This window comes from Leopardus geoffroyi, chromosome E3 (assembly GCF_018350155.1).
Source record: "Leopardus geoffroyi isolate Oge1 chromosome E3, O.geoffroyi_Oge1_pat1.0, whole genome shotgun sequence".
NCBI classification, from domain to species: Eukaryota; Metazoa; Chordata; class Mammalia; order Carnivora; family Felidae; genus Leopardus; species Leopardus geoffroyi.
The window spans coordinates 10,719,665-10,741,549 of NC_059340.1; the positions used below are offsets into that span (position 1 = coordinate 10,719,665).

General features: G+C 55.7%; 1 protein-coding gene and 1 long non-coding RNA gene across 7 annotated transcripts in view; one reads left to right on the plus strand and one right to left on the minus strand.

The window, feature by feature from the left end:
* The window catches only part of GTF2IRD1 (GTF2I repeat domain containing 1), a 123,497-nt gene that overhangs the window by 98,081 nt on the left and 3,531 nt on the right, over positions 1 to 21,885 (plus strand). For 3 of the 6 annotated variants that reach the window (XM_045460138.1, XM_045460135.1, XM_045460136.1), the window contains 5 exons: positions 9,875 to 9,952; positions 11,562 to 11,754; positions 14,463 to 14,500; positions 16,598 to 16,734; positions 18,017 to 18,739. In XM_045460138.1, coding sequence (XP_045316094.1) covers positions 9,875 to 9,952; positions 11,562 to 11,754; positions 14,463 to 14,500; positions 16,598 to 16,734; positions 18,017 to 18,085 — 515 coding nt within the window. In that variant the 3' untranslated portion in view covers positions 18,086 to 18,739. Of the gene's footprint in view, positions 1 to 9,874; positions 9,953 to 11,561; positions 11,755 to 14,462; positions 14,501 to 16,597; positions 16,735 to 18,016; positions 18,740 to 21,885 lie in introns of those variants that run through there. The other 3 variants (XM_045460139.1, XM_045460137.1, XR_006708030.1) reach the window with 3 other exon arrangements.
* LOC123588834 lies at positions 12,313 to 16,221 on the minus strand. The gene is made up of 3 exons (XR_006708031.1): positions 15,785 to 16,221; positions 14,341 to 14,477; positions 12,313 to 12,461 (listed from the first exon to the last, which is right to left on the minus strand). It is a non-coding gene; the product is annotated as an uncharacterized LOC123588834 (long non-coding RNA).

The following is a 21,885-nucleotide window of genomic DNA, read 5'->3' on the forward strand; positions in this document are numbered from 1 at the left end:
GGTTTGCATGGGGTTTCCTGTGGCCGCTGACCCAGATCACCCAAGCTTAGGGGCTTAAAACAACACATTTCTTTTTCCCCCTTAGACTTGTAAGGGTAAGAAATCCAGAATGAATCTTTTTTTTTTTTTTTTAAGTTTATTTATTTTGAGAAAGAGGGAGCGTGCAGGAGGGCAGAGAGAGAGAGGGGGGGAGAGAATCCCAAGCTGGCTGTGTGCTGTCAGTGCAGAGCCGGACGAGGGGCTCGAACTCACGAACCGTGAGGTCACGACCTGAGCCGAAACCAAGAGTCGGCCGGCCGCTCAAGCAACTGAACCACCCAGGCGCCTCCCGAAATGAGTCTTAAAGGGCTCGGGTCAGGTATCAGCAGGGCAGGTTAACTCTGGAGGCTCTGAGAGCAGAATTCTGCCTTGTCTTTCCCAGCTTCTAGAAACTGCCTCCATTACTCAGCTTGTGGCCCCCCTCCAGCTTCAGAGCTCTTCACTCTGACCTCTGCTTCTCCCGGCCTAACCCCTGCCTTTGACCTTCTTGCCTCCTTCTTACAAGGACTCTTGTGGTTACATTGAGGGCGCACCCAAATAATGCAGGACAGCCTCCCCATCTCAAGAGCTTTACCTTAATCACACCAGCCGGTGTCTTCAGCCACGTAAAGAAACATAGTCACAGGGGCGCCTGGGTGGCTCAGTCGGTTGAGCGTCCGACTTCCGCTCAGGTCATGATCTCGCAGCCCGTGAGTTCAAGCCCCACGTCGGGCTCTGTGCTGACAGCTCAGAGCCTGGAGCCTGTTTCGGATTCTGTGTCTCCTTCTCTCTCTGCCCCTCCCCCGCTCATGTTCTGTCTCTCTCTGTCTCAAAAATAAATAAAACATTAAAAAAAAAAAGAAACGTAGTCACAGGCTCCAGGGACCAGGACGAGGACAGCCTGGGGGCCGCTGCTCAGCCCGCTGTGGGGTTGAAGGCAGCTGAGGTTTCTCTCCTGAGCCAGCAGGTGGAAGGGTGGGGCCTGGGACCTGAAAAGGAAGCCCAGGAGGAGGGTCGGGTGTGAGGCTGTTTGGGGATATGCAGAATCAAATGTGCTCCAGGAGGCAGTTGGAAACATGGGTTTGGGGGGTGCAGGTGCAGAGACAGGGAGGAAGGACTGCAGTGTGGACAGCGTCCGAGGACCTGCTCTCCCCTCCCTGACGTGTAGAAACGAGGTTCTCAGAAGGAGTCAGCACAATCATAAGCCTGGGGTTTGGACATTCCCCCATCCCCACGTGTTTCTCTGTGCCCTCGCCTGTGCCTCAACTGCCCGAATCTGTCCGTCTTCCCAATCGGGTCTGCTCGTCATGCTTAGTGCATGGCATTCTGGGCCTGGCTGGTCGTGGCCACGGTTCAGCCTAGGGCTTGACTGGCCTTGGGTCAGGGCTGTCGCTCGCCCTGTCCACTGTGTAGCTGGGATGTCAGAAGAAGGAACAGAAGAGAAGGAGGTGATGTCCCTCAGGAAGGATCATGTGTGCGGCTGGCCCCAGGATTGCCTGTCCTGGATAAACCCCCATGAGAAAACCTGGTTCTTGATCTGCTAAGCCTGGCTGGCAGGTTCAAGCCATAGGGCTAGAGGAGGGTGTTGTGTTATGTTTTGTTTTGTTTTAATTTATTATTTTTGAGAGAGAGAGAGGGAGAGAGCACAGTGGGAGAGGGGCAGAGAGAGAGAATCCCAAGCAGACTCTGTGCAGACATGGGGCTTGATCCCACAAACCGTGAGATCATGACCTGAGCTGACATCCAGAGTCGGACGCTCAACCGACTGAGCCACCGAGGTGCCCCCGGGTACCTTTGTCAAAACTGAGAAATTGACGTTGATCGGTGCAACACGATTAACTACACTGTAAGCTTTATATTTAGATTTTGTGAGTTTCTCCACTAATGTTTTTTTAGGTTCTGGGATCCAGTCTAGAATATGACATTGCACATAGCACTCATTTGTTTATTTTTCTTTTTTTTATATATATTTATTATTTTTTTCTTTTTAAGAGACAGAGTACAAGTGGGGAAGGGGCAGAGAGAGAGAGGGAGACACAGAATCCGAAGCAGGCTCCAGGCTCTGAGCTGTCAGCACAGAGCCCGACGCGGGGCTCGAACCCACCAGCTGTGAGATCATGACCTGAGCCAAAGTTGGACGCCCAACCGACTGAGCCACCCAGGCGCCCCGATTTGTTTTTATTTTCATTCGTATTCCTGCTCATTTGTCTTCTTGTTAATAAATACTACAGTGAACGCCATGATCCCACCACCATCCATCCAAGAATTAGAACAGCACCAATAATGTGCCCCCCGCCCCAGTGCTCTCCCTCATCCTGCCTTCCTCTCTCCCCAGAACAAATACAGCCGTCCCCCCTTATCTGCGGTTTCATTTTCCGCGGTTTTGGCCACCCACGGTCAACTGCGGTCCAGAAACAGATGACTGTCCTGATACATCGTCAGAAGCTCAATAGTAGCCTAATGCTACATCACAACGCCTACATCGCTCACCTCGCCTCCTCTCCCCACGTAGGCATTTTATCATCGCACGTCATCGCAGGAAGGGGGAGTACAGTACCCTAAGATGGTTTGAGAGACCGCGTTCCCATGACTTCTACGACAGTATATTGTTCCAGTTCTATTTTATCATTGTGCATCTCTTACTGTGCCTGATTGATAAATTAAGCTTCATCATAGGTATGTGTGCATAGGGAGAAACCTCCAGCATATAAGGTTCGGTACTATCCACGGCTGCAGGCATGCCCTGGGGGTCTTGGAACCCCCAAGGATTGGGCGGGGGAACCACTGTATGCAGTCGCACTTTGCAGAAACTCTCTGTTTTGCACCTTGACGGTCTGGGGCAGGTCTGTGTCAGGCGAGTTGGTCGGCGCCCTCTTTCCAGTGGCATTTGCTCACATTTTGGTCATTCTTGTGATATTTCAGACGTTTTCTTTATCACATTTGTTGTGGTGATCTGTGATCAGTGATCACGCTTTGCTGAAAGCTCAGAGGACGGCTAGCGTTTTTTTAGCAGTAACGTGTTTTTGAGGAGCCTGGTGGGCTCTGTTGGTGGAGCATGCAGCTCTCGATCTTGGGGTTGCGAGTTCGAGCCCCACGTCGGGTGTGGGGATTCCTTTAAAAAAAAAAAAAAAAAAAAAAGAGCAGCTCTTTTTGCCCATGAGTCCTGTCCCTGTGCTTTAATAAAACCACCCTTTTTGCACTGAAAACAAAGGGGGACTAGAAAACAATAAAGTATGTTTTTAAACTTATTTAGAAAATCTTTTTAATGTTTATTTATTTTTGAGAGAGGGAGAGCGTGAGCAGGGGAGGGGCGGAGAGAGGTGGGGAGACAGAGAATCCAAAACAGGCTCCATGGGGCGCCTGGGTGACTCCCTCGGTTAAGCATCCGACTTCGGCTCAGGTGGTGATCTTCGTGGCTTATGGTTTGAGCCCCCCGTCGGGCTCTGTGCTGACAGCTCAGAGCCTGGAGCCTGCTTTGGATACTGTGTCTCCCTCCCTCTCTGTCCCTCCCCTGCTTACGCTCTGTCTCTCTTTCTCTCTCTCTCAAAAATAAATAAACATTAAAAAAGAAATTTTTAATAAAAATATAAAAAAGCAGGCTCCACGCCATCAGCGCAAAGCCCAACACAGAGCTCGAACCCACGAACCGTGAGATCATGACCTGAGCCGAAGTCGGATGCTCAACCGGACTGAGCCACCCAGGAGCCCCTAAAGTATTTTTTAATTAAGGTGTGTCCATTGTTTTTTTTAGACCCAATGCTATTGCACACTTCATAGACTACAGGATAAGTGTAAACGTAAGGTTTATATGCACTAAGAAACCAAAAATTTCATTTGACTTGCTCGATTGCAGTGGTCTGGAACAGAACCCGCAGTATCTCCGGGCTGCACCTGTATTTGTCATTCTCTTGTTATTTCCTCTAAAATTTGAAAAATGCAGGGAAAAAAAGAAAGAATAGCGTAATGACTATATTATAATAGTATATCCTTTCTCTGGATTCATTATGTCTCAACACTTTGCCATGTTTCCTTCCCTTCCTCCCTCCCTCCCCTCCCCCCCAGAGACCCTGCCCCAATTATATCTGTCTCTGTCTCTGTCTCTTTCATGCCTAAATATTTCAGCACATCCCTCCCACATCTCAGAATGGTGGTGTTCTTTTACACATTCACCACGCTGTGATAACACTTAGGAAATGTAATAACTCCCTATCATGTCCTATACCGTCCGTATTCAAATTCCCCAAAAATATCTATTCTCCCCCATGATAGTTATCGCTCGCAAGTCGACTTTTTTTTTTTTTATAATCTGTTTTATGTTTATTTATTTTTGAGAGAGACACAGAGTATGAGTGGGGAAGGGACAGAGAGAGAGAGAGAGAGAGAGAGAGACAGAATCCGAAGCAGGCTGCAGGCTCCAAGCTGTCAGCACAGAACCCCAGGCAGGGCTCGAACTCACGGACTGTGAGATCACGACCTGAGCCGAAGTCGGACGTGTGACCGACGGAGCCACCCGGGCGCCCCCCAAGGCGACTTCTTAAGTGGCTTCGTTGTGTGCAGTGTTTGCTTAAACCAAAAGTGTTTCATCTTTGCTTGCTTTTCCCTTTTCTGAGCGAGGTTCGTCCTCATGTATCAAGTCTGGGCTCGCTCTTTTCACTTGACCTTATGTAACATGACCCTGAAATGTGACGCTGCGCTGGTTTGTTCTCACTGCTCCGTGGGTTTCCATCGGGTGCCTGCACCACGGTCGATCTGCTGTCCTAGGCCATTTGGGCTGCTTCCGTGGTTTTCCTGTTAAGAAGAGTGCCATGAGCGAGCGCTCTTGAACGCGCTTCCTTTCGCACACGTAAAAAGTGTCTCTTGGGTGTGTGAAACCAGGCGCCTGATGTCCCCCGGGCCCCTGAGCAGGGGACGTGGAGGGCAGCTGTCCTGCCAAGGTGGGGCCACCCGTGGCTGTCTGCCCTCTGTTCTTTTGAGAGTCTGCCTTGTGCCTGGATCGCCCGGCCCAGGCCTGGCAGAGAGGAGGGGGCCCGTGGAAGGGCTAGGAGAAGGGAGAAGAGAAATCGTTCTCCCTCCCTCCCCACCTTGCGTCTGTCCCGCTCCGAGCAGCCCCTCCCTTGCTGCCGACCCGTCGCCTTTGCCCCCTTGGGATCACGATTGTCAGTTCACAGTCACCAGTCTGGCTGCAGACCTCAAACTAGTGGAGAGAGGACACAGCTGTTGAGGGTTCTCGTACTTTGCCCCCGAGCCGAGTCGACTGCTTTGGAATTGTGTACCTGGCGTGGCTGTGATTTAATAAGCTTGGTTGCTTTCTTCCCTCAGGCAAAATTCAGTTAATCCTCAGGCTAACAGACGGCAGATTAGACACGACCAGATGACAGCTCCTGGGGCAGACAGGAGGGAGAGAGAGACCAGTAAGCTGGAATGAGCAGGAAGAGGGGGCAGAAATGCCCACAGGGCCGGCCTGTCCGCAAGGGATGTCACTGCCCAGGGGACGGGGTGGGGGGTATGGGTGACCGCTGCTGGGCAGGTGCAACGGATCCCCAGGGTGACCCCTCCAACTCCCCGCTCCACCCCCGCCCTGTGTACTTGACGCATTTTAGAAAATGGCTTGTCCCGGAGAGGTACAACCAAGCCAGGGGGCTTGAGAGAATAAGCATCCATCATCTGGAAGAATCTCTCATGTAAAGTTTAATTCCCTGAGACTGCAGGATAATTGAAACATTGATCTACTGATAACGTCAGCCACAACCTGACTCTGATGACGTGAGGCCTTAAACGTTTTTATGTGTGATATCACTGGATCCTCCGGGCCGGCCCGGATTCCCAGCTGAGGGATGTAGAAACAGGCCCAGAGAGGTTGAATGACTTTCCAAACACCACATCACATTAGGGGTAGAATCAAGATTGCTTCACAGCCTGCTGAGCCAGGGACTGCCCCCCCCCCCCCAAAACCGCCTCCATCACTGGCCCTGGGGGCCCTCTTCCTCCCCACTTCATACATTCAAGCAGGTATATATTTTTTTAATGTCTGTTTATTTATTTGGGGGGCAGAGAGAGAGGGAGACAGAGAATCCCAAGCAGGCTCCGCACTGTCAGCGCAGAGCCCGATGCGGGGCCAGAACTCACGAACCATGACGCTTAACAGACGGAGCCACCCAGGTGCGTTGAGGGCACACACACACCACGTTGAGCCCTACCTGTGACCTCTCCACATGGAGAACATTCTACAATATTAGCAACCATCGGTGTCTTTTATAGCCAGCCTGGGTTCAGGGGAGCTCGGGTAGGTCCCCCCAGAATAGCTCTGCTGACTCAGGCTTCAGGGCAGTAAAACTAGCCCGTGGGCCATGCCGGGCACGGGCATCATGCCCCACTTGGTCCTCAGGGCAGTTGCACTCGGTTTCCCCTGTTGTGGTAGCGACCCAAAGTCCAGCGGTTCGGAGAAGTGTTCAAGGTCATGAGCTGATACCAAAGGCAGGATTTGAACCCAAGCAGTCAGGTATCAGAGTCAACCACGAACTCCTGGCCTCGGGGCTGCCCTTCAGGCTCCAGAAGACCACTGGGTTTATGGCCGGGGCCCCCCAGGGCCCCCAGTGGTTGTATTCTCCGCCCCACCCTGTGTTCTCTGAGGCAGTTTCCTGGTCTTTGTTTTGCCCACAAGCAGACCAGACTGGGAGTGACAGCTCCCCTGGGGCCTGTGGTGCCCCAGCCAAGGCTAACTGAGGCAGCTGTCCCCACGGCAGTGCTTGGGGCAGTCCCTGGTGACCAGCAGGCCTGGCCTCGCCCTCTCCGGATGGTGAATGTAGGATGGTGGTGGCAGAAGCCTGGCTCTGTCGGGACGCCGTCTCATGACCTGCCCGCAGCCTACCCAGAGAGCCGCTTGGCTGGGCCATGCAGGCCAGCTCTCCCCCTGTGGTTGGCCTGGGCGGTCCCACCTCCTGTTTTTTCTGAGCACCCAGAGGGGCAGGGACCTCTCCCCTCCAGGCCCCACCAGAACCCACCCTCGCCTGTTTCATTCAGATATGTATCCTTTAAGAAAAATGGAACTCCCTTCCTCCAAATTAAATGAAAACAAAAAATTATTTTTTTTTGTCATAGGCTCCGTGCCCAGGGTGGGGCTTGAACTCACGACCCTGAGATCAAGACCTGAGCCGAGATCAAGAGTCAGATGCTCAACCGACTGAGCCATCCAGACAACCCCCCGCAAAAAAAAAAAAGAAAAATTGTTTTAATTAAAGAAAAAAAAAAAAAGAAACAGGGGCACCTGGGTGGCTCAGTCGGTTAAGTGCCAGGCTTCAGCTCAGGTCCTGATCTCTCGGTTTGAGGGTTCAAGCCCCGCATCGGGCTCTGTGCTGGCGGTGCGGAATTGGCTTCACATCCTCTGTCTCCCTCTCTCCGCCCCCCCCAACAGAAAATAAACCATTTAAAGTAATAAGTTAATATAAATTGTAATTAATAATATATTAATGACAAGTTGCAATTAAAATAAAAACAAAGAGGTGGGAGAAGCCAAGAGGCATCCTTTCTGAGGCCTGGCGCCGAGCTGAGAATCGGGCCTGGCGGTCTGTCCACGTGGGATGTGCTGGTTACACGGCAGGAGCTGGTGTCCCCACCACGCTCCAGAGGTGTCCGGGACACTTCCCGGTGCCACCAGCGCCCCTCAGATGGCCCAGGTCTCGCTTTCCTGTCATGTCACTGGTCCCACCATTTCCGGCGTCCGCCCGGGACCCGAGTGTGCTCCCTCTTGGCTGACCCCTGGTGTCACTCCTCCCTGTTACCTACAGCCTGGTTTCCCCGGCCCTCCCTGCCCAGACCAGGCAGGGTTCACACACTCATGTGCGTTGAGCACTCACGGGAAGCCCGGGGGGCATCACACACCGCCCACGTGAGGCTGTATCCCAGGGGGCCTTGGGAGGTGCGGCGTTCACCTCCTCTGGGAAGCCCGCCCTGATTCTCCGCTGGGTTAGGATTCCCCCGTGTGCTCCCACAAGCCCTGCACTGACAGTTGTCAAGGCCAGCGGGTCACCAAGCATCCTTTACCATCCCCGCCTTGGACCACGGCTGTTTTCTGTGGTCTGCTAAATGCCCACATCCAGTGGGGGGTGGTGCTTGTGAAATACTTGTCCAAGACAAATACGGTGTCGAGACTGAACAGAAACGCCGAGAGGGGGGACGTCACGTGACCCCCACGTGGCAGGGCTGGCGCGAGTCCAGCTTTGTGGCTTCAGGTTCTGTGCTCTTCCGGGGGCTGGCGTGGCCTCTGCCGGGGTGAGGGCGGTGTGAGTGAGGCTCAGGCCTGTCCTGTGCATGTCTCTCTCCGCCCGCGTAGCCGCCGGAGCCTTGAGGCCAAGGCGGGGTGGGCGAGACACCTGTATGCACCAGATACAGCCACAGCCACAGTGACCTCAGCTTACTGGGCTCGTCTCCCTTTCGATCCAGCCCGCTTTGTCAAGTGCGGCTGTGCCTGCCCTGCCCTGGGATCCGGATGAGACTGTGAGCTGATAGGACCGGAGACTCAGAGGCAACACCACCCTCACAGTCAGCCCTTCTTTCTACAGACCGGGAAACAGATTTCAGGGAACCCAGGGCTCTTGATCAGACAGACACTATTCCTGGCTCTTAGCAGCTCTGTGGTCTTGGGAGGTTACTTAACCTCTCTGAGCCTCTGCGTCCTTAGTGGTGGTGAGGGGTGGCTGTGATCGTGTCCGGGAAAGCTGCCGGCAGAGCATGTGACACCCATTGATGGGAACCCAGGCTGTCCTTCCCTGTTCTGTGCAGAAAGCCCTGGCCACCAGAGCAGGCCCTCTGCAGAGATGGGAAGCATCTGCAGCCTCCCCGTAGGCTCTGGGTGGCCCTTGGGTCACCAGGTTGTCCTCTCAGGACCTGGAGAAGGATCGGGTTGATTCTTGCCAATGTGGGGTCCTGAAGACCGTCTGGAAGAGCCATGTTGGGGGATGTGGGGAGAAGGAGGCTCCGAGGGGGGCTGAGTTCGGTGTCTTGGTGCGACGGATGGGGCCATCACTCCCGGAGAGGGGGACACAGGAGGAGGACGTTATCTGGGAAGCCTGACGTTTGCCGCGTGTCAGGGGCACCCGGGTGGCTGGATGGTCATGGTTGGAGAGGCTTGTGCAGAACTCCGAGACACGGCAGATCCAGAGTCAGGAGCGTGGGCATGACCAGGACCACACGAGGCACAGCCGGCACTCGGGAGGCCCCAGGCGGCAGGTGAAAGAGCCCCGGGAAGAAGGGGCATCGAGTAGTGCCAGGCAGTGCGGGCGGCCCCCACCCCGGGGCGGGGAGGGCGGAGCCAGGCGCACACCAGGCGCCGGTCCTGAGTTGGCCTCCTACGTGCAACTGTGAAATTTTCCAGATGAAAACAGGAGTTGTTTTTCTCCACAAATCCATTCTGTCCGCTCTGCCCCACGTCTCCCAGGCCCTGGCTCCCTGCCTGCTTCCACTGCACTCCCGCCCCTGGGAGCCCAGCCAGCTCAGAGCACCCTGCCTGGAAACTCCAGCCCCCTCCCCAACCCCAGGACACAAGCCCGCAGGACCCTTCGGGCCCATCCACACGTCCCCCTGCGCAGCCCAGCCCCTGTCTTGGGGCTCATCTGACCCGCTGCTCCTTTGGACCAAGGACAGGGTCGAGGGGAGCCGAGGGTCCAACAGCAGGTGCCCATGAAGGGCTGCCAGACAACGAGGCCAGGAACGGGCTGCCTTAGACTAAACTCGGTGGGCGGGGCCTGGCACACTCGGTGGGCGGGGCCTGGCCGGGCAGCTCAGCGGCAGGGGAGGGTGCAGGACCCCGTCCAGGGTGCGTCCTTGCCGACCTTCACACCCCAACGTCTTCCTCTTGTAGATGAAGATGACGCCAACAGACTAGGGGAGAAGGTGATCCTCCGCGAGCAGGTGAAGGAGCTCTTCAATGAGAAATACGGTCAGTGCGTCAGGAGCGGGGCCCGTGGGGCAGGGTCTGTGGGGCCCGCCTCCCCTGGCAGCCCCTCCTCCCTCTACGGCCAGCCTGGCCCCCAGTGACCCCCAGCTGGCCTGCCTGCTCCCTGGGGACAGAGCCGCCCTGCCCACGACTGCCGGGAGCCGACCCCTCCACTCCTCCGACTGAGGAAGGGGACCTTCCGCGATGACCGCGGTCAGCATTTCCGCCCCTTTGGGGCCGGGCTGTGCGGCAGAGACGCGGTTCGTGCATCTGCCCAGCACACATTCAGCCGTGAGGACTCCAGGGAAGGAGGTCCCATCCCTGCCAACCTGGGGCTCAGAATCTGTGCAGGGAGGTGGACGCGGAGTAGGTAAAGGCCACGAGGTGCTAGGCCCTGTGCTGACGGCATCCGGGGCGCCAGGGCGGAGCCCAAGATGGGACAATTAACAATACGGTCACCTATGGCCTGGCTGGCTCAGCCGGTGCCGCCTGCGACTCTTGATCTTGGGGTTGTAGGTTCAAGCCCCACGTTGGGTGTAGGGAGTACCTAGAAATGAAATCTTAAAAATCAAGTCAAATAGAGTTTTAGTAATAATAACTCTACGGTTATAAGTGAGCCTCTCTCGATCACTAAGTGCCACGCTATGCATGACGTTGTCTTTGTGACGAATTTAGTATTATCTTCACTTTGCACAGGGAGACAGGAATCAAAACAATGTTTTTAGGTAGAATTTCAGAGAGTGATGAAGGAAAAGACAAAACTGCAGTGGCAGGACGGGGTGGGGGGCAGGCAGGGAAGCCCTCCCCCCCCAAGACTCGAATGTCAGGAGGGGACGCATATTCCAGGAAAAGCTTGCCAGGCGGAGGGGACAGCTGGGTGACCGGGTGAGCAGCTGGGGGGACGGTGGGCAGGCCTAAGAAGGCACGGGGGCTTCATTTCCAGAACGATGAGAAGCGACTCGGCTGGTGGTTCTCTATTCACTTGTTATTTTGCAATCAGAATTCAAACACGTATGGGGGTGGGGGAGTGACCCACCACGTCACCCGAAGGCAGCTTCTACGATTGCCAACATTTTACCAATCTTCTTCTGTACACACTTCTGTATTTGAAGTACTTAAAAACAAACTCAAGACACCATGTCATATCCATAAATATTTAAGCGAGGGCTTTGTATTTCTTCTAACATAATAGTAGGGTTCTTTTTATTTATTTTGCAAGAGAGAGTGAGAGCATGAGCCGGGGAGGGGCAGGGAGAGGGAAAGAGAGAGGATCCCAAGCAGGCTCCGAGCTGTCAGCGCAGAGCCCAACGCCGGGCTCGAACTCACGAACCATGAGATCATGACCTGAGCCGAAATCAAGAGTCGGCCGCTCAACCAATTGAGCCATCCAGGTGCCCCGAAAGTACATTTTATTGTCACCACTGGGTATTAAACTTTTAGTTTTGCTAAGTGGATTAAAAAAAAAAAAAAAAAAGCGTGTGTATAGATTTATAAACTCCCTAGGACAGTGGCTGGCTGAGCTGGACCATGCCAGCATCCAGTGCTTTCCCCAGAGGGCTTGGCCCCTAATAGGGGACACCTCCCCCTTGCGCTGACCCGCCGTGTCTTCTAGGTGAGGCTCTGGGCCTGAACCGGCCTGTGCTGGTCCCTTACAAACTGATCCGGGACAGCCCGGATGCCGTCGAGGTCACGGGCCTGCCCGACGACATCCCTTTCCGGAACCCCAACACATACGACATCCACCGGCTGGAGAAGATCCTGAAGGCCCGAGAGCACGTCCGCATGGTTATCATCAACCAGCTCCAGTGAGTGCCCCCAGCGCCCAGGGCAGGGTGGGCAGAGTGAACAAGGGCCACGGGAGAGGGTACTGCTTGGATACGGTGGGGAAATTCCCAAAGCAGGCCCAGCCAGGAGACGAGAGACAGACACAGACAGACAGACAGACAGGTGCTTCTCACTTGCACAGAATCCAGGAGACAGGCTAGCTTAACATTCTCATCTTTTTTTTTTTTTTTAAGTTTATTTATTTATTTTGAGAGAGAGAGAGAGTAGGGAAGTGGCAGACAGAGAATCCCAAGCTGGCTCTGTGCATGCTGTCAGCACAGAGCCTGATGTGGGACTCGATCTCACAAACTGTGGAATCATGACCTGGGCCGAAACCAAGAGTCGGATGCTTAACCCACGGAGCGCCCCTCCCCCTCCCCCCCCCCCCCAGGCACCCCAACGCTCTCATGTTAAAGATGAGGAAACTGATACCCAGAGCTAGGAAAGGGCCGGTATAAGTCACGGTGGGTCAGCTGGGCTGCAAACTCAGATATCTTACTCCAGTCAAGGCCGCTGTAACACAAGACTACAGACCAGGGAGCTTATAAACAACAGACATTTACTTACAGTTCCGGAGGCTGGGAAGTCCAGGATCAAGGTGGTGGCAGATTCAGGGTCTGGGGAGGACCCACTTCCTAGTTTCTAGATAGCCATCTCCTCACTGTGTCCTCATACGCGTCCTCACATGCTGGAAGGGGAGAAGGGAGCGCTCTGGGGCCTGTTTTATAAGGCACTGATCCCATTCCTGAGGGCTCCTCCTTCGTGACCGAAGTGCTCCCAAAGGCCCTGCCTCCTAATGCCATCACACTGGGGACTAGGTCCCCACATAAGAATTTAGTTCAGGAGGGGGGCGCCTGGGTGGCTCAGTCAGTTGGGCATCTGACTTCGGCTCAGGTCATGATCTCGCGGTTTGGGAGTTCGAGCCCCGCGTCGGGCTCTGTGCTGGCAGCTCAGAGCCTGGAGCCTGCTTCAGATTCTGTGTCTCCCTCTCTCTCTGCCCCTCCCCTGCTTGCACTCTGTGTCTCTCGCTTTCAAAAATAAATAAACATTAAAAAATTTTTTTTTTATGTTTACAAAAAAAAAAAAACAATTTAGTGGGGGTGGGGGGAGAGGGGGGACACAGACTTCCAGTCTGTAGCTCCCTGTGTCCTAATTCCATCCCTTTCCAAACACACAGCCTCACCATTCATGGGTGTCGGTTTATTTATTTTTTTTTTTTAATTTTTTTTTTCAACATTTATTCATTTTTGGGACAGAGAGAGACAGAGCATGAACGGGGGAGGAGCAGAGAGAGAGGGAGACACAGAATCGGAAACAGGCTCCAGGCTCTGAGCCATCAGCCCAGAGCCCGAAGCGGGGCTCGAACTCACGGACAGCGAGATCGTGACCTGGCTGAAGTCGGACGCTTAACCGACTGCGCCACCCAGGCGCCCCGAGTGTCGGTTTATTTTTAAAAATTTAATGAAATTTGACTTTTTCTGACTATACCATTAATGTTCCCCCATTTCAGTTAAATTTATAATTTACTTTTGAGGGAGAGAGAGAGAGAGAGAGCACAAGCAGGGGAGGGACAGAGAGAGAGGGAGACACAGAATCCGAAGCAGGCTGCAGGCTCCCAGGTATCAGCACAGAGCCGGATGCGGGGCTCGAACCCATGAACGGTGAGACCACGACCTGAGCCGAAGTCAGACACTTAACTGACTGAGCCACCCAGGTGTCCCCTTATAGTCTCTTTTTTAAAATACACTCATTGACTAGAATATTTCTAGGGGTGCCTGGCTGGCTCAGTCAGTGGAGCATGTGACTCTTGATCTTGGGGTCATGAGTTTGAGCCCCATGTTGGGGGTAGAGATTACTTTAAAAATCAAAACACTTGGGTTTTTTTTATTGTGCCTGGGTGGCTCAGTCAGTTAAGTGTCTGACTCCGACCCAGGTCCCGATCTCACAGTTCATGAGATCTCTGTGCTGGCAGCACAGAGCCCGCTTGGGATTCTTTCTCTTTCTTCCTCTCTCTCGGCCCCTCGCATGCTCATTCTCTCTCTCAATCTCTCTTCTCTCTCTCTCAAAATAAGTAAACATTTAAAAAAATTTTTTTTTAATTTTTTTTTTTTTTACATTTATTTATTTTTGAGACAGAGAGAGACAGAGCATGAACAGGGGAGGGGCGGGGGGGGGGGGGGGACACAGAATGGGAAGCAGGCTCCAGGCTCTGAGCCATCAGCCCAGAGCCTGACGCGGGGCTCGAACTCATGGACCGCGAGATCGTGACCTGGCTGAAGCCGGACACTTAACCGACTGAGCCACCGAGGCGCCCCTAAAAAAATTTTTTTTTAATTCTTAAAAAATGAAAACAAAATAATAATGCTCAAAGTAAAATAATCAATACAGTAAAAATCAAAAGTTAAAAAAAAGATACTGTGATGAATATTCACTTAGATAAATCTAGGCACACGTTCCCGATCCCTCGCTCGAGCGTCACCCTCGAATTCTGGACGAGGACACCAGGCGCACAGGGGCGATCGTCTGCCTGCTCTGGCGGGTGCTTGCCATTTTCAGCCAGGTCTTACCTGACTGGCCCTCCAGCGGCGGTGGCAGCGTCTCATGAGAGGGGTCGCCCACCTGCGGGGAGCAGCTGAGAAGAGCGGAAACCGCATTTTCTAACCGCCACCTCCTGTCTCTCGTCTTTCAGACCTTTTGCAGAAATCTGCAATGACGCCAAGGTGCCAGGTAAGGCGGAGGCCGGGGAGGCCCCCTCTCTGCCTCTCGGGGACCAGAGTCTGCAAGCAGATCTGGTCCAGGTGGCATGCAGTAGGTAGCTGACCACCTACAGAGTGTCGCGCCCCGCCCGGTATGACCACGGGGAGCCTGAGCCTTCCCCCTGCAGGGCCAGTATCCCCAGAAGGCCCCGGGAGCCTGCAGGTGCCCTCCAGAGGGGGCCCTGACACAGCGGCGGCTGAGCAGGTCAGATCCGCTGGAGGCGATGAGGGCAGGTGGGAGCCTGGAGGAGAGGATGTCACCTGGGATCACGAAAGCCACCTGGGAGGAGAGGGCCGATGTGTGTGGCCAGCAGGGGGAGGCAGGCCCACGCCAGCCCCGGGCCTGTCTCCCAGAAGCCTGGGGTTCACAGGAAGCTGGGAGACTATCTGGTGGGATGGTTTCCCCGGGTGACTGGGAGACGTGCCACTGATTCAGAGCACTCATCTCGTCCCAACCGCCTTATGCAGCTGGGAAACTGAGGCCCAGAGAGGGAAAGTGGCTCGGCAGGGCCACCTGGGGAGTTGGTGGCCACCTCGAGCCTGGTGTCAGGACCATCCATCTGACCCGCAGGCCCCACCCAGGGCTCAGTGGGGACAGTGACGGGCCCCCATGCTGGCCTGAGACCTGAGGCCCCCACTCCGGGTGGGTCCAGGTCCCCCAGGAACTCCACGGCCTAGGGTGGCACGGCCCGACCAGAAGCCCCCGCCCCCCATCCTGCGCACAGGGGCAAGGTGCGGCACTAGATTCGCAGGCAGGGAGGCCGTGAGTTTGGGAGCTGTCCCTAGGTTGAAGGCAGAATGCAGATGGCCCTTCAGAGGCCTCGGGAGGAGAGTCTGGGACACGTGCTCAGAGGGTAGAAGCTATGACCTGCATCTGCCCTCCCCTGACCTTGGCTGTGTTTACGGTCCTGCAGTGACTCTGGGTTGGCCACCGCCCTGGGCCAGCACCTCTGACTTCATTTTCGGGCGGAGCCTTCTACAAAATCGCTTTGCTCCGACCCATTCCCAGGGCTCCTTCTGCCCCCAGAGTCTTCTGTTTCCTGGGGTGTCTATTTATGCCATGTCACAGACCCCCCAGCCTCTGGTATTTCTTCACCAGCTGGACAGTCACCTCGTGGGCCCAGCCCACCCTCATGCTGTGTTATTACAACCCTTCTGGTTTCTACTCAGTGACCTGGCCACTCAGTCAAGCACCAAACCCTGCTTGTGTAGCACACGGGGGCACATCCTTTCTGGAAGTCTCATATATTCATACCAGTTTAATTCGGTAGCAACAGAACACCTGCCGAGTCGTGCTTCGTGTCAGGCGGGGTACCAGGCTCTTGCCGACACATGATCTCCTTTGAGGCTCACGTCCCGTTGTTTTCCCCATTTGGCTCAGAGAGGTGAATCAGTTTTCCCCGGCGTCACACAGCTAGGAATGGCAGTAACGGAATTTGAATTTACGACCTCTGACTGTAAACCAGAGTCTCTTCCCACGGGGGCACTGCCTGTCCACTCACGGTACTTGTGGACCGTCCTCTGTCACAGCGTTACCAGGTCAGGGTCATCCCACATCCACAGCTAACAATACCAACGTCGATATGTGTTCTCAGTCGCTAAGTCGTTCTGGGGGCCCGGGCGTACTGTCCACGGGAGCCTCCCAGCTACTGTATAGGATCTTACGTTTCACTCACAGGGAAATGGAAGCACAAGGCCATGGAGTGACTTCCCCCAAGGCCCGAGGCCGAGCCCTTCACCCCAGGAGTTGTGGGGAGGCCAGGCCCCACGGGCTGGACGGTCTGGGAGCAGAAAGAGGGCCGGGGCCTGAACTGAGCCCGCTAGGGACCCCCCCCCCCCCCCCCCGCCGGGGGACGAGGCAGGCCGGAGAGCCACTGGGCTAGGCGGCCTGGTTAAGGAAGGGGGCTGGAGGGATGGGCCTTGGGGCCGGGGGGTGTCTGGGGGCTCTGGAGCCCTGAACACTGAGAAGGGGACTTGAAGCATGAAAGCAGAGGCCTCCCCCAGAGGGGCCCGAAGCCGAGTCAGAGCAGCCCTGGCGTCTGGTGTCAGCAACCTTTTTTCCCACCAGCCAAAGACAGCAGCATTCCCAAGCGCAAGCGAAAGCGGGTCTCCGAAGGGAACTCCTTCTCCTCCTCCTCCTCGTCTTCCTCCTCCTCGTCCTCTAACCCAGAGTCCGTGGCGTCTACCAACCAGCTCTCACTCGTGGTAAAGTTGCACAGATCTGGGCCTGACCGCTCTGCTCTTTGGCCCTCGCCCCGCTTTCGGGCAGGGCCGGCTCCTCTGGGACGTGGGTTTGGGGCGCAGGGAAGCACTGGGTCTGAGCGGGGCTCCGCAGCCTCGGGGTGGCAGTTGCGTCTGCCCGATCGACCCACCAGATAGTCCAACCCTGTCACTGGCTGCTCCCGCGTCCCTGCCCTGGGTGGGAAGTCACACCCCCCACTGGGCAGGTGGGCAAGCCGAGCCCCCCCCCCCCCCTGCCTCCGCCCCGGGAGAGGGGACGGGGGACTCCCCTGGGCAGTGCCAGAACGGGGACCCCCGTGTGGTCGCCAGGTTAATCTCTGCTCACATCGCATGCTCTGGGCCTCACCACAGCCCTGTGAGGTTGTAGGCGTTACCCATAGCGTGTGGAGGAGGAAAACAAGGGGCAGAGGCTGGTTGACTGTGGCCTTACTGCGGTCAAGCCTCATTAGGGACACACACACACACACACACACACACACACACACACACACACACTCGAGAGTTCTTTCTGACTTCAAAACACTAGCTCGGAAGTCCTGAGTCCCAGTGGAGAGAATACTGGAATACATTTGGTGATGACTTGGAGATGTCTTTGTCCTTTGACCCTGCTTCCCCCCACTTTTTTTTAAGTTCAATTTTTATTTTGAGAGCGCAAAGAGGGGGAGGGAGGGAGAGAATCCCAAGCAGGTTCCGCACCGAACAGCACAGAGCCTGACACGGGCCTGGAACCCACAAAACTGTGAGATCACGACCTGAGCCGGAACCAAGAGTCAGACGCTTAACCGACTGAGCCACCCAGGCGCCTATAATCGTGCCTCCCTTTAAACCTGGCAAACCCCAAAGTTCAGGCTGTAGGCTGTACCTTTGTCCCCACCTAGGGGTGCCTTCAGAGGGTCACTGGCTTTTCCCACCTCCAAGAGATGGGACTGGCTCTTTGGCATAAGGCCGGGGAGGGGGCGGAGTTTGTGGGCGTGCTCACCTTCTCTGAGCGAATCCTCGGTTCCCCCTGGTCCACGGAATAGCCCCTGGCACACGGGTGGGAGCGAGTCAGAAGGCCCCAGCCCAGGCTCCAGGGCCACTGGCAAAATGCATGACCTTGGACGGGTCCCGGCTCCCGTCTGGACCGTCAGGCTGCCTCCAAATGCATCCAGTGGGGAATCCCTTCAGAAAGCAGAGCTAAGTGGTCTGGTGTTCTTTCTGGGTCACCCGGAGTCCTAACTCGGGCCATTTGTCCCCCTCTCTCTAGCAATGGCCAATGTACATGGTGGACTATGCCGGCCTGAACGTGCAGCTCCCGGGACCTCTGAATTATTAGACCTCAGTGCTGAATCAGGACCTCACTCAGAAAGACTAAAGGAAATGTAATTTATGTACAAAGTGTATATTCGGATATGTATCGATGCCTTTTAGTTTTTCCAATGATTTTTACACTATATTCCTGCCACCAAGGCCTTTTTAAATAAGTAAAAAAAAAAAAAAAAAAAGTATTGCCCTTGCTCATAACTTCTGCGTAGTCTCGTTTGGAATTAACAGCTGTCACTGAGGCGAGGTCAGGAAACCTGGCTCAGACAGCCTGCCAAGGTCCCCCCTTCCTTTGCCAAAGCAAAGGCGGTGTCCCTGACCGCTGGGCCGTGGTGTCTGGGGACTGACTTCACTCATTTCTCTGCGTGACCTCCAGATGACGTGTCCCGGGAGGCCAAGTGCCAGACTGAGCCCCTGGCCTCGGGGCCACAAGGTGGTAGGGGGCTGCCTGAGCTCCAGGAAGAGGTGAAGTCCAAAGTGTGAACTGTGATCAAGTGTGGGATCTCCGTGGCTGCAGAGAAGGCACCTTGGCAGAGGTGCTCTGGGTTGGACCTGGAGGGGTGGGGTGGCTTTTTGGTGGAGCTCAGGGCATTTGAGCAGCAGAGGGATGGGTCACAGCTATGTCTCGGAAAGGCCACTTTGGTGGCAGGTGGGAAGGTGAAGGAAGGGGTAAGACTGGAGGCAGAAGGGGTGGGGGGTTGAGAGGGCCTGGCCCTGGGCAGCTAATGGGGGAGGCAGGGCGGCCTCCCCTGGCTCCGAATCAAGAACCATCCGTGATGCTGAGACTTAGAGAGCGAGACTGGGGTTGGCAAGGCAGAGCGGGACACGTGGGGCAGGACGGCGTTCTGGAAGAGCCCCTTGTGCCAAGGGCAGGGGGGCTGTGCCGAGCGAGACCTTGGGTGTTCCAGGAACAAGGTGTGGCTGGAGGTGAGACCAGGGATTCCTGGGGACACTCCCCAGGCAGGGCCCTGCACTCGGAGCCAGGCTGAAGGGGGGAGTGGGGCAAAGCTGTGCACCCCAGGGCCAGTCTGCATCCCTTTCCTCCCTGGCCTTGTGGAAGTGTGGAAGGCCCCGGGGGCCAGGCCCCCGCGGCTTGGCTTGGAGGGAGGGGGCAGACACGGGGGGGGGTGGGGGGAGGGGGGAGGAGAAGCTGGGAGACCACGCGGAGGCTCCTGTAGTTGTTCCAAGAAGAGCTGGCCGAGGTTCCAGCCAGGTGGAGAACAACAAGGAGGTCAGCCAACAGGACTTGGAAGTCAATTGGACAGAAGTGCTGGGGCACGAAAGGGTCAGGGTGACCGCAGGGTCTAGCCAAGGGCCAGAGCCAGGCCTTTGACTTGGAGGAACCGAGTCCTGAGTCAGCTAATTACATGATCAAAACAGGCCAGAAGCTTCTGCCAACCCATGGGGTCAGCGAGGTGCCCAGATGGGGAGGGAAGGCCCCGTCCCAGCCTTCCGGACTCGGCTTCCTTCTGGAAAGACGCAAGAAGCCAGAAGCCACAAGGTTGGCAGGCCGTGCCCGCACTGTTCCTCTGGCGGCTGCCGCCACCACTTTGCAGTGTCCCCAGGACCCACCAGGGCGCTCCACTGTCCACCCTCAGACCCCTGCCCCTTTCAAATCTCCAGGATCAGGGCAGGGGCGCCCCCCCACATTCACCACCGCCCTCGAGGCAGAAACTATGAAATCGAGGATAACCTAGCAGCTGCCACCTTGCCTTCAGACCCCGCTCCTGGGGGCCGTCCTCCCCCATCTAATCCCGTCTCCCCGGATTAGGCGCCACCGGTGCTTTTCCTGCCCCGCCCCCGCCCCACCCACACCGAGTGCAAACCTCTCGGCCGGCGGGGCGGTTCGGCTTTTCCCCTCCGACCCCCTCCCCTGCCTCTCACCCCACCGTCCGTCCCCTTCCTTCTCCACCGCGGCCACCGAGCACGAGCGGCTTCCGCCCGGACACCCGCCTCCCCGGGCGCCCCCGCAGCGCGCCCGGGCCGGCTGGCGCCTCTCGGTCGCCTAGAGACGAGTCGCCGCCCCCGCCCAGACCCGCGGCCACGGCCGGAAGTGGCTCCTGCCCGGCGGGCGGCTGCGCGGGGGGGTGGAGCGCCCGGTGAGGGCCCGGGAACCCCAGCGCTGCGGCCTGCGGGGCCTCCGCCATCTGTCTACTTCCACTCCCGCTGTGCAGGCGCATGCACCTAATCGGGTTGTGCAGCAAAACCCCGCGCCTCGGCCCGACCTCACTGCACGAAAGCAGAAAGGGGGACCCCCACCCCCAGGGCAACCTTTGCACCAAGAGGTGGCCTACGTCGGTTTCACCTCCTGTCTCGGGAGCTCTGCGCTCCGGGCCGCTTGGCCGGCCGGCCGCCCCCTCGCTTTGCCCACGGTGCCCAGTGCCGGCCCAGCCCGGATCCGTTGGGGATGCCTTCCTAGTTCCCACAAGCAGGCCTGCTTCCTGCAGAAGAACCCAGATGCTGTTTATGCAACCTCTCCAGAATCTCAGAGTACTGTACTTTTTAAAGTGATCTGATTCAAAGCACTCATTCTTTAATTAAAGTTCATTTAGCTGCCATCTGTCTGGGTTCAAAATGGCTTCGTGTTTTGCAACTCTAAATGAGGATTGTTATTGGATTTGTAAACACATCCACCAAAAAAAAAAAAAAATCACAAAACATTTTCAGAAGTAATAAATGAGGAATGTGCAGAAGGAGTGTTACGAGCTGCATCTTAAACGTTCTAATTGCTGGGAAATGTATTCTGGTGGGTACATAATCATTTTATATACAAATCTTTGTACAAAAATCTGGTATCAGTGAAAAGATCAAGATTGTAGAAAATGCCGGAATTATATCTGACTGAAAACAGTAATAAAGCAATAATCAGCGCAGGGACAAAGCTAGGGTGAGGCGGGAGGGGAGGGGAAGGAGGGGCGGCTCTCCAGCACCTGTTCCCCCTGCAGCCTTCCTCCCTCACCGCCCAGGTGCCTCCCTTCTGCTAAGAAGAGGGTGATCCCGAGCTCCAGGGGCAGAGGCTTTGCTAGAATCCTGCAAAGGATCTTCTCTTAAGCAGTCAGAGCTTTACAGGGCACCTGGCTGGCTCAGTCGGTAGAGCATGTGACTCTTGATCTCAAAATCATGAGTTCAAGCCCCACTCTGGGTACAGAGATAACTTAAAAATAAAAAGCTTATTAAGGGATGTCTACTGAACCACAAGGTGTCTCACCTCCCAGCCAGGATGGAGAGGGAGAGTAGCCCTTCACTTATTTTAATTTTGTGGTGCCATATGGAGTGGCTCAGTGAAAGGGGAATGCTCTTTGGGGAAAAAATATTTTTCACTGTGGAAACGGAGGCACAAGGTCAGTGGAGGGGCAGGGCTGCAGGCTGGTAAGTCTCAGGGCGGCGGCTCTCAGAATGTACCATTCCTGTTGGCAACGTCCTGGGTGATGTCTGAGGGTACGAGGTGGGGATGTGGGAAGAAGCTGAGATGTGGATCCAAACAGGACCCAACGGGGGCACCTGGGTGGCTCGGTCGGTTAAGCGACTGACTCTTGCCATTGGCAAGACTTAACAGGTCACGATCTCACAGTTCGTGGGTTCGAGCCCCGCATCAGGCTCTGTGCTGAGGGCGCGGAGCCTGCCTGGGACTCTGTCTCCCTCTCTCTCTATCCCTCCCCCACTTGCCCTCTCTCTCAAAATAAATAAATACGTAAAAATAAATAAAACAAAACCAAACCAGGACCCAGTGACCCTCAGACTCTCTGCATGATTTCGCCTCCGCCTCGTGCTTCTCAGATGCCACCTTCAGGGCTGTCTGCGCTGTGCCGCCTT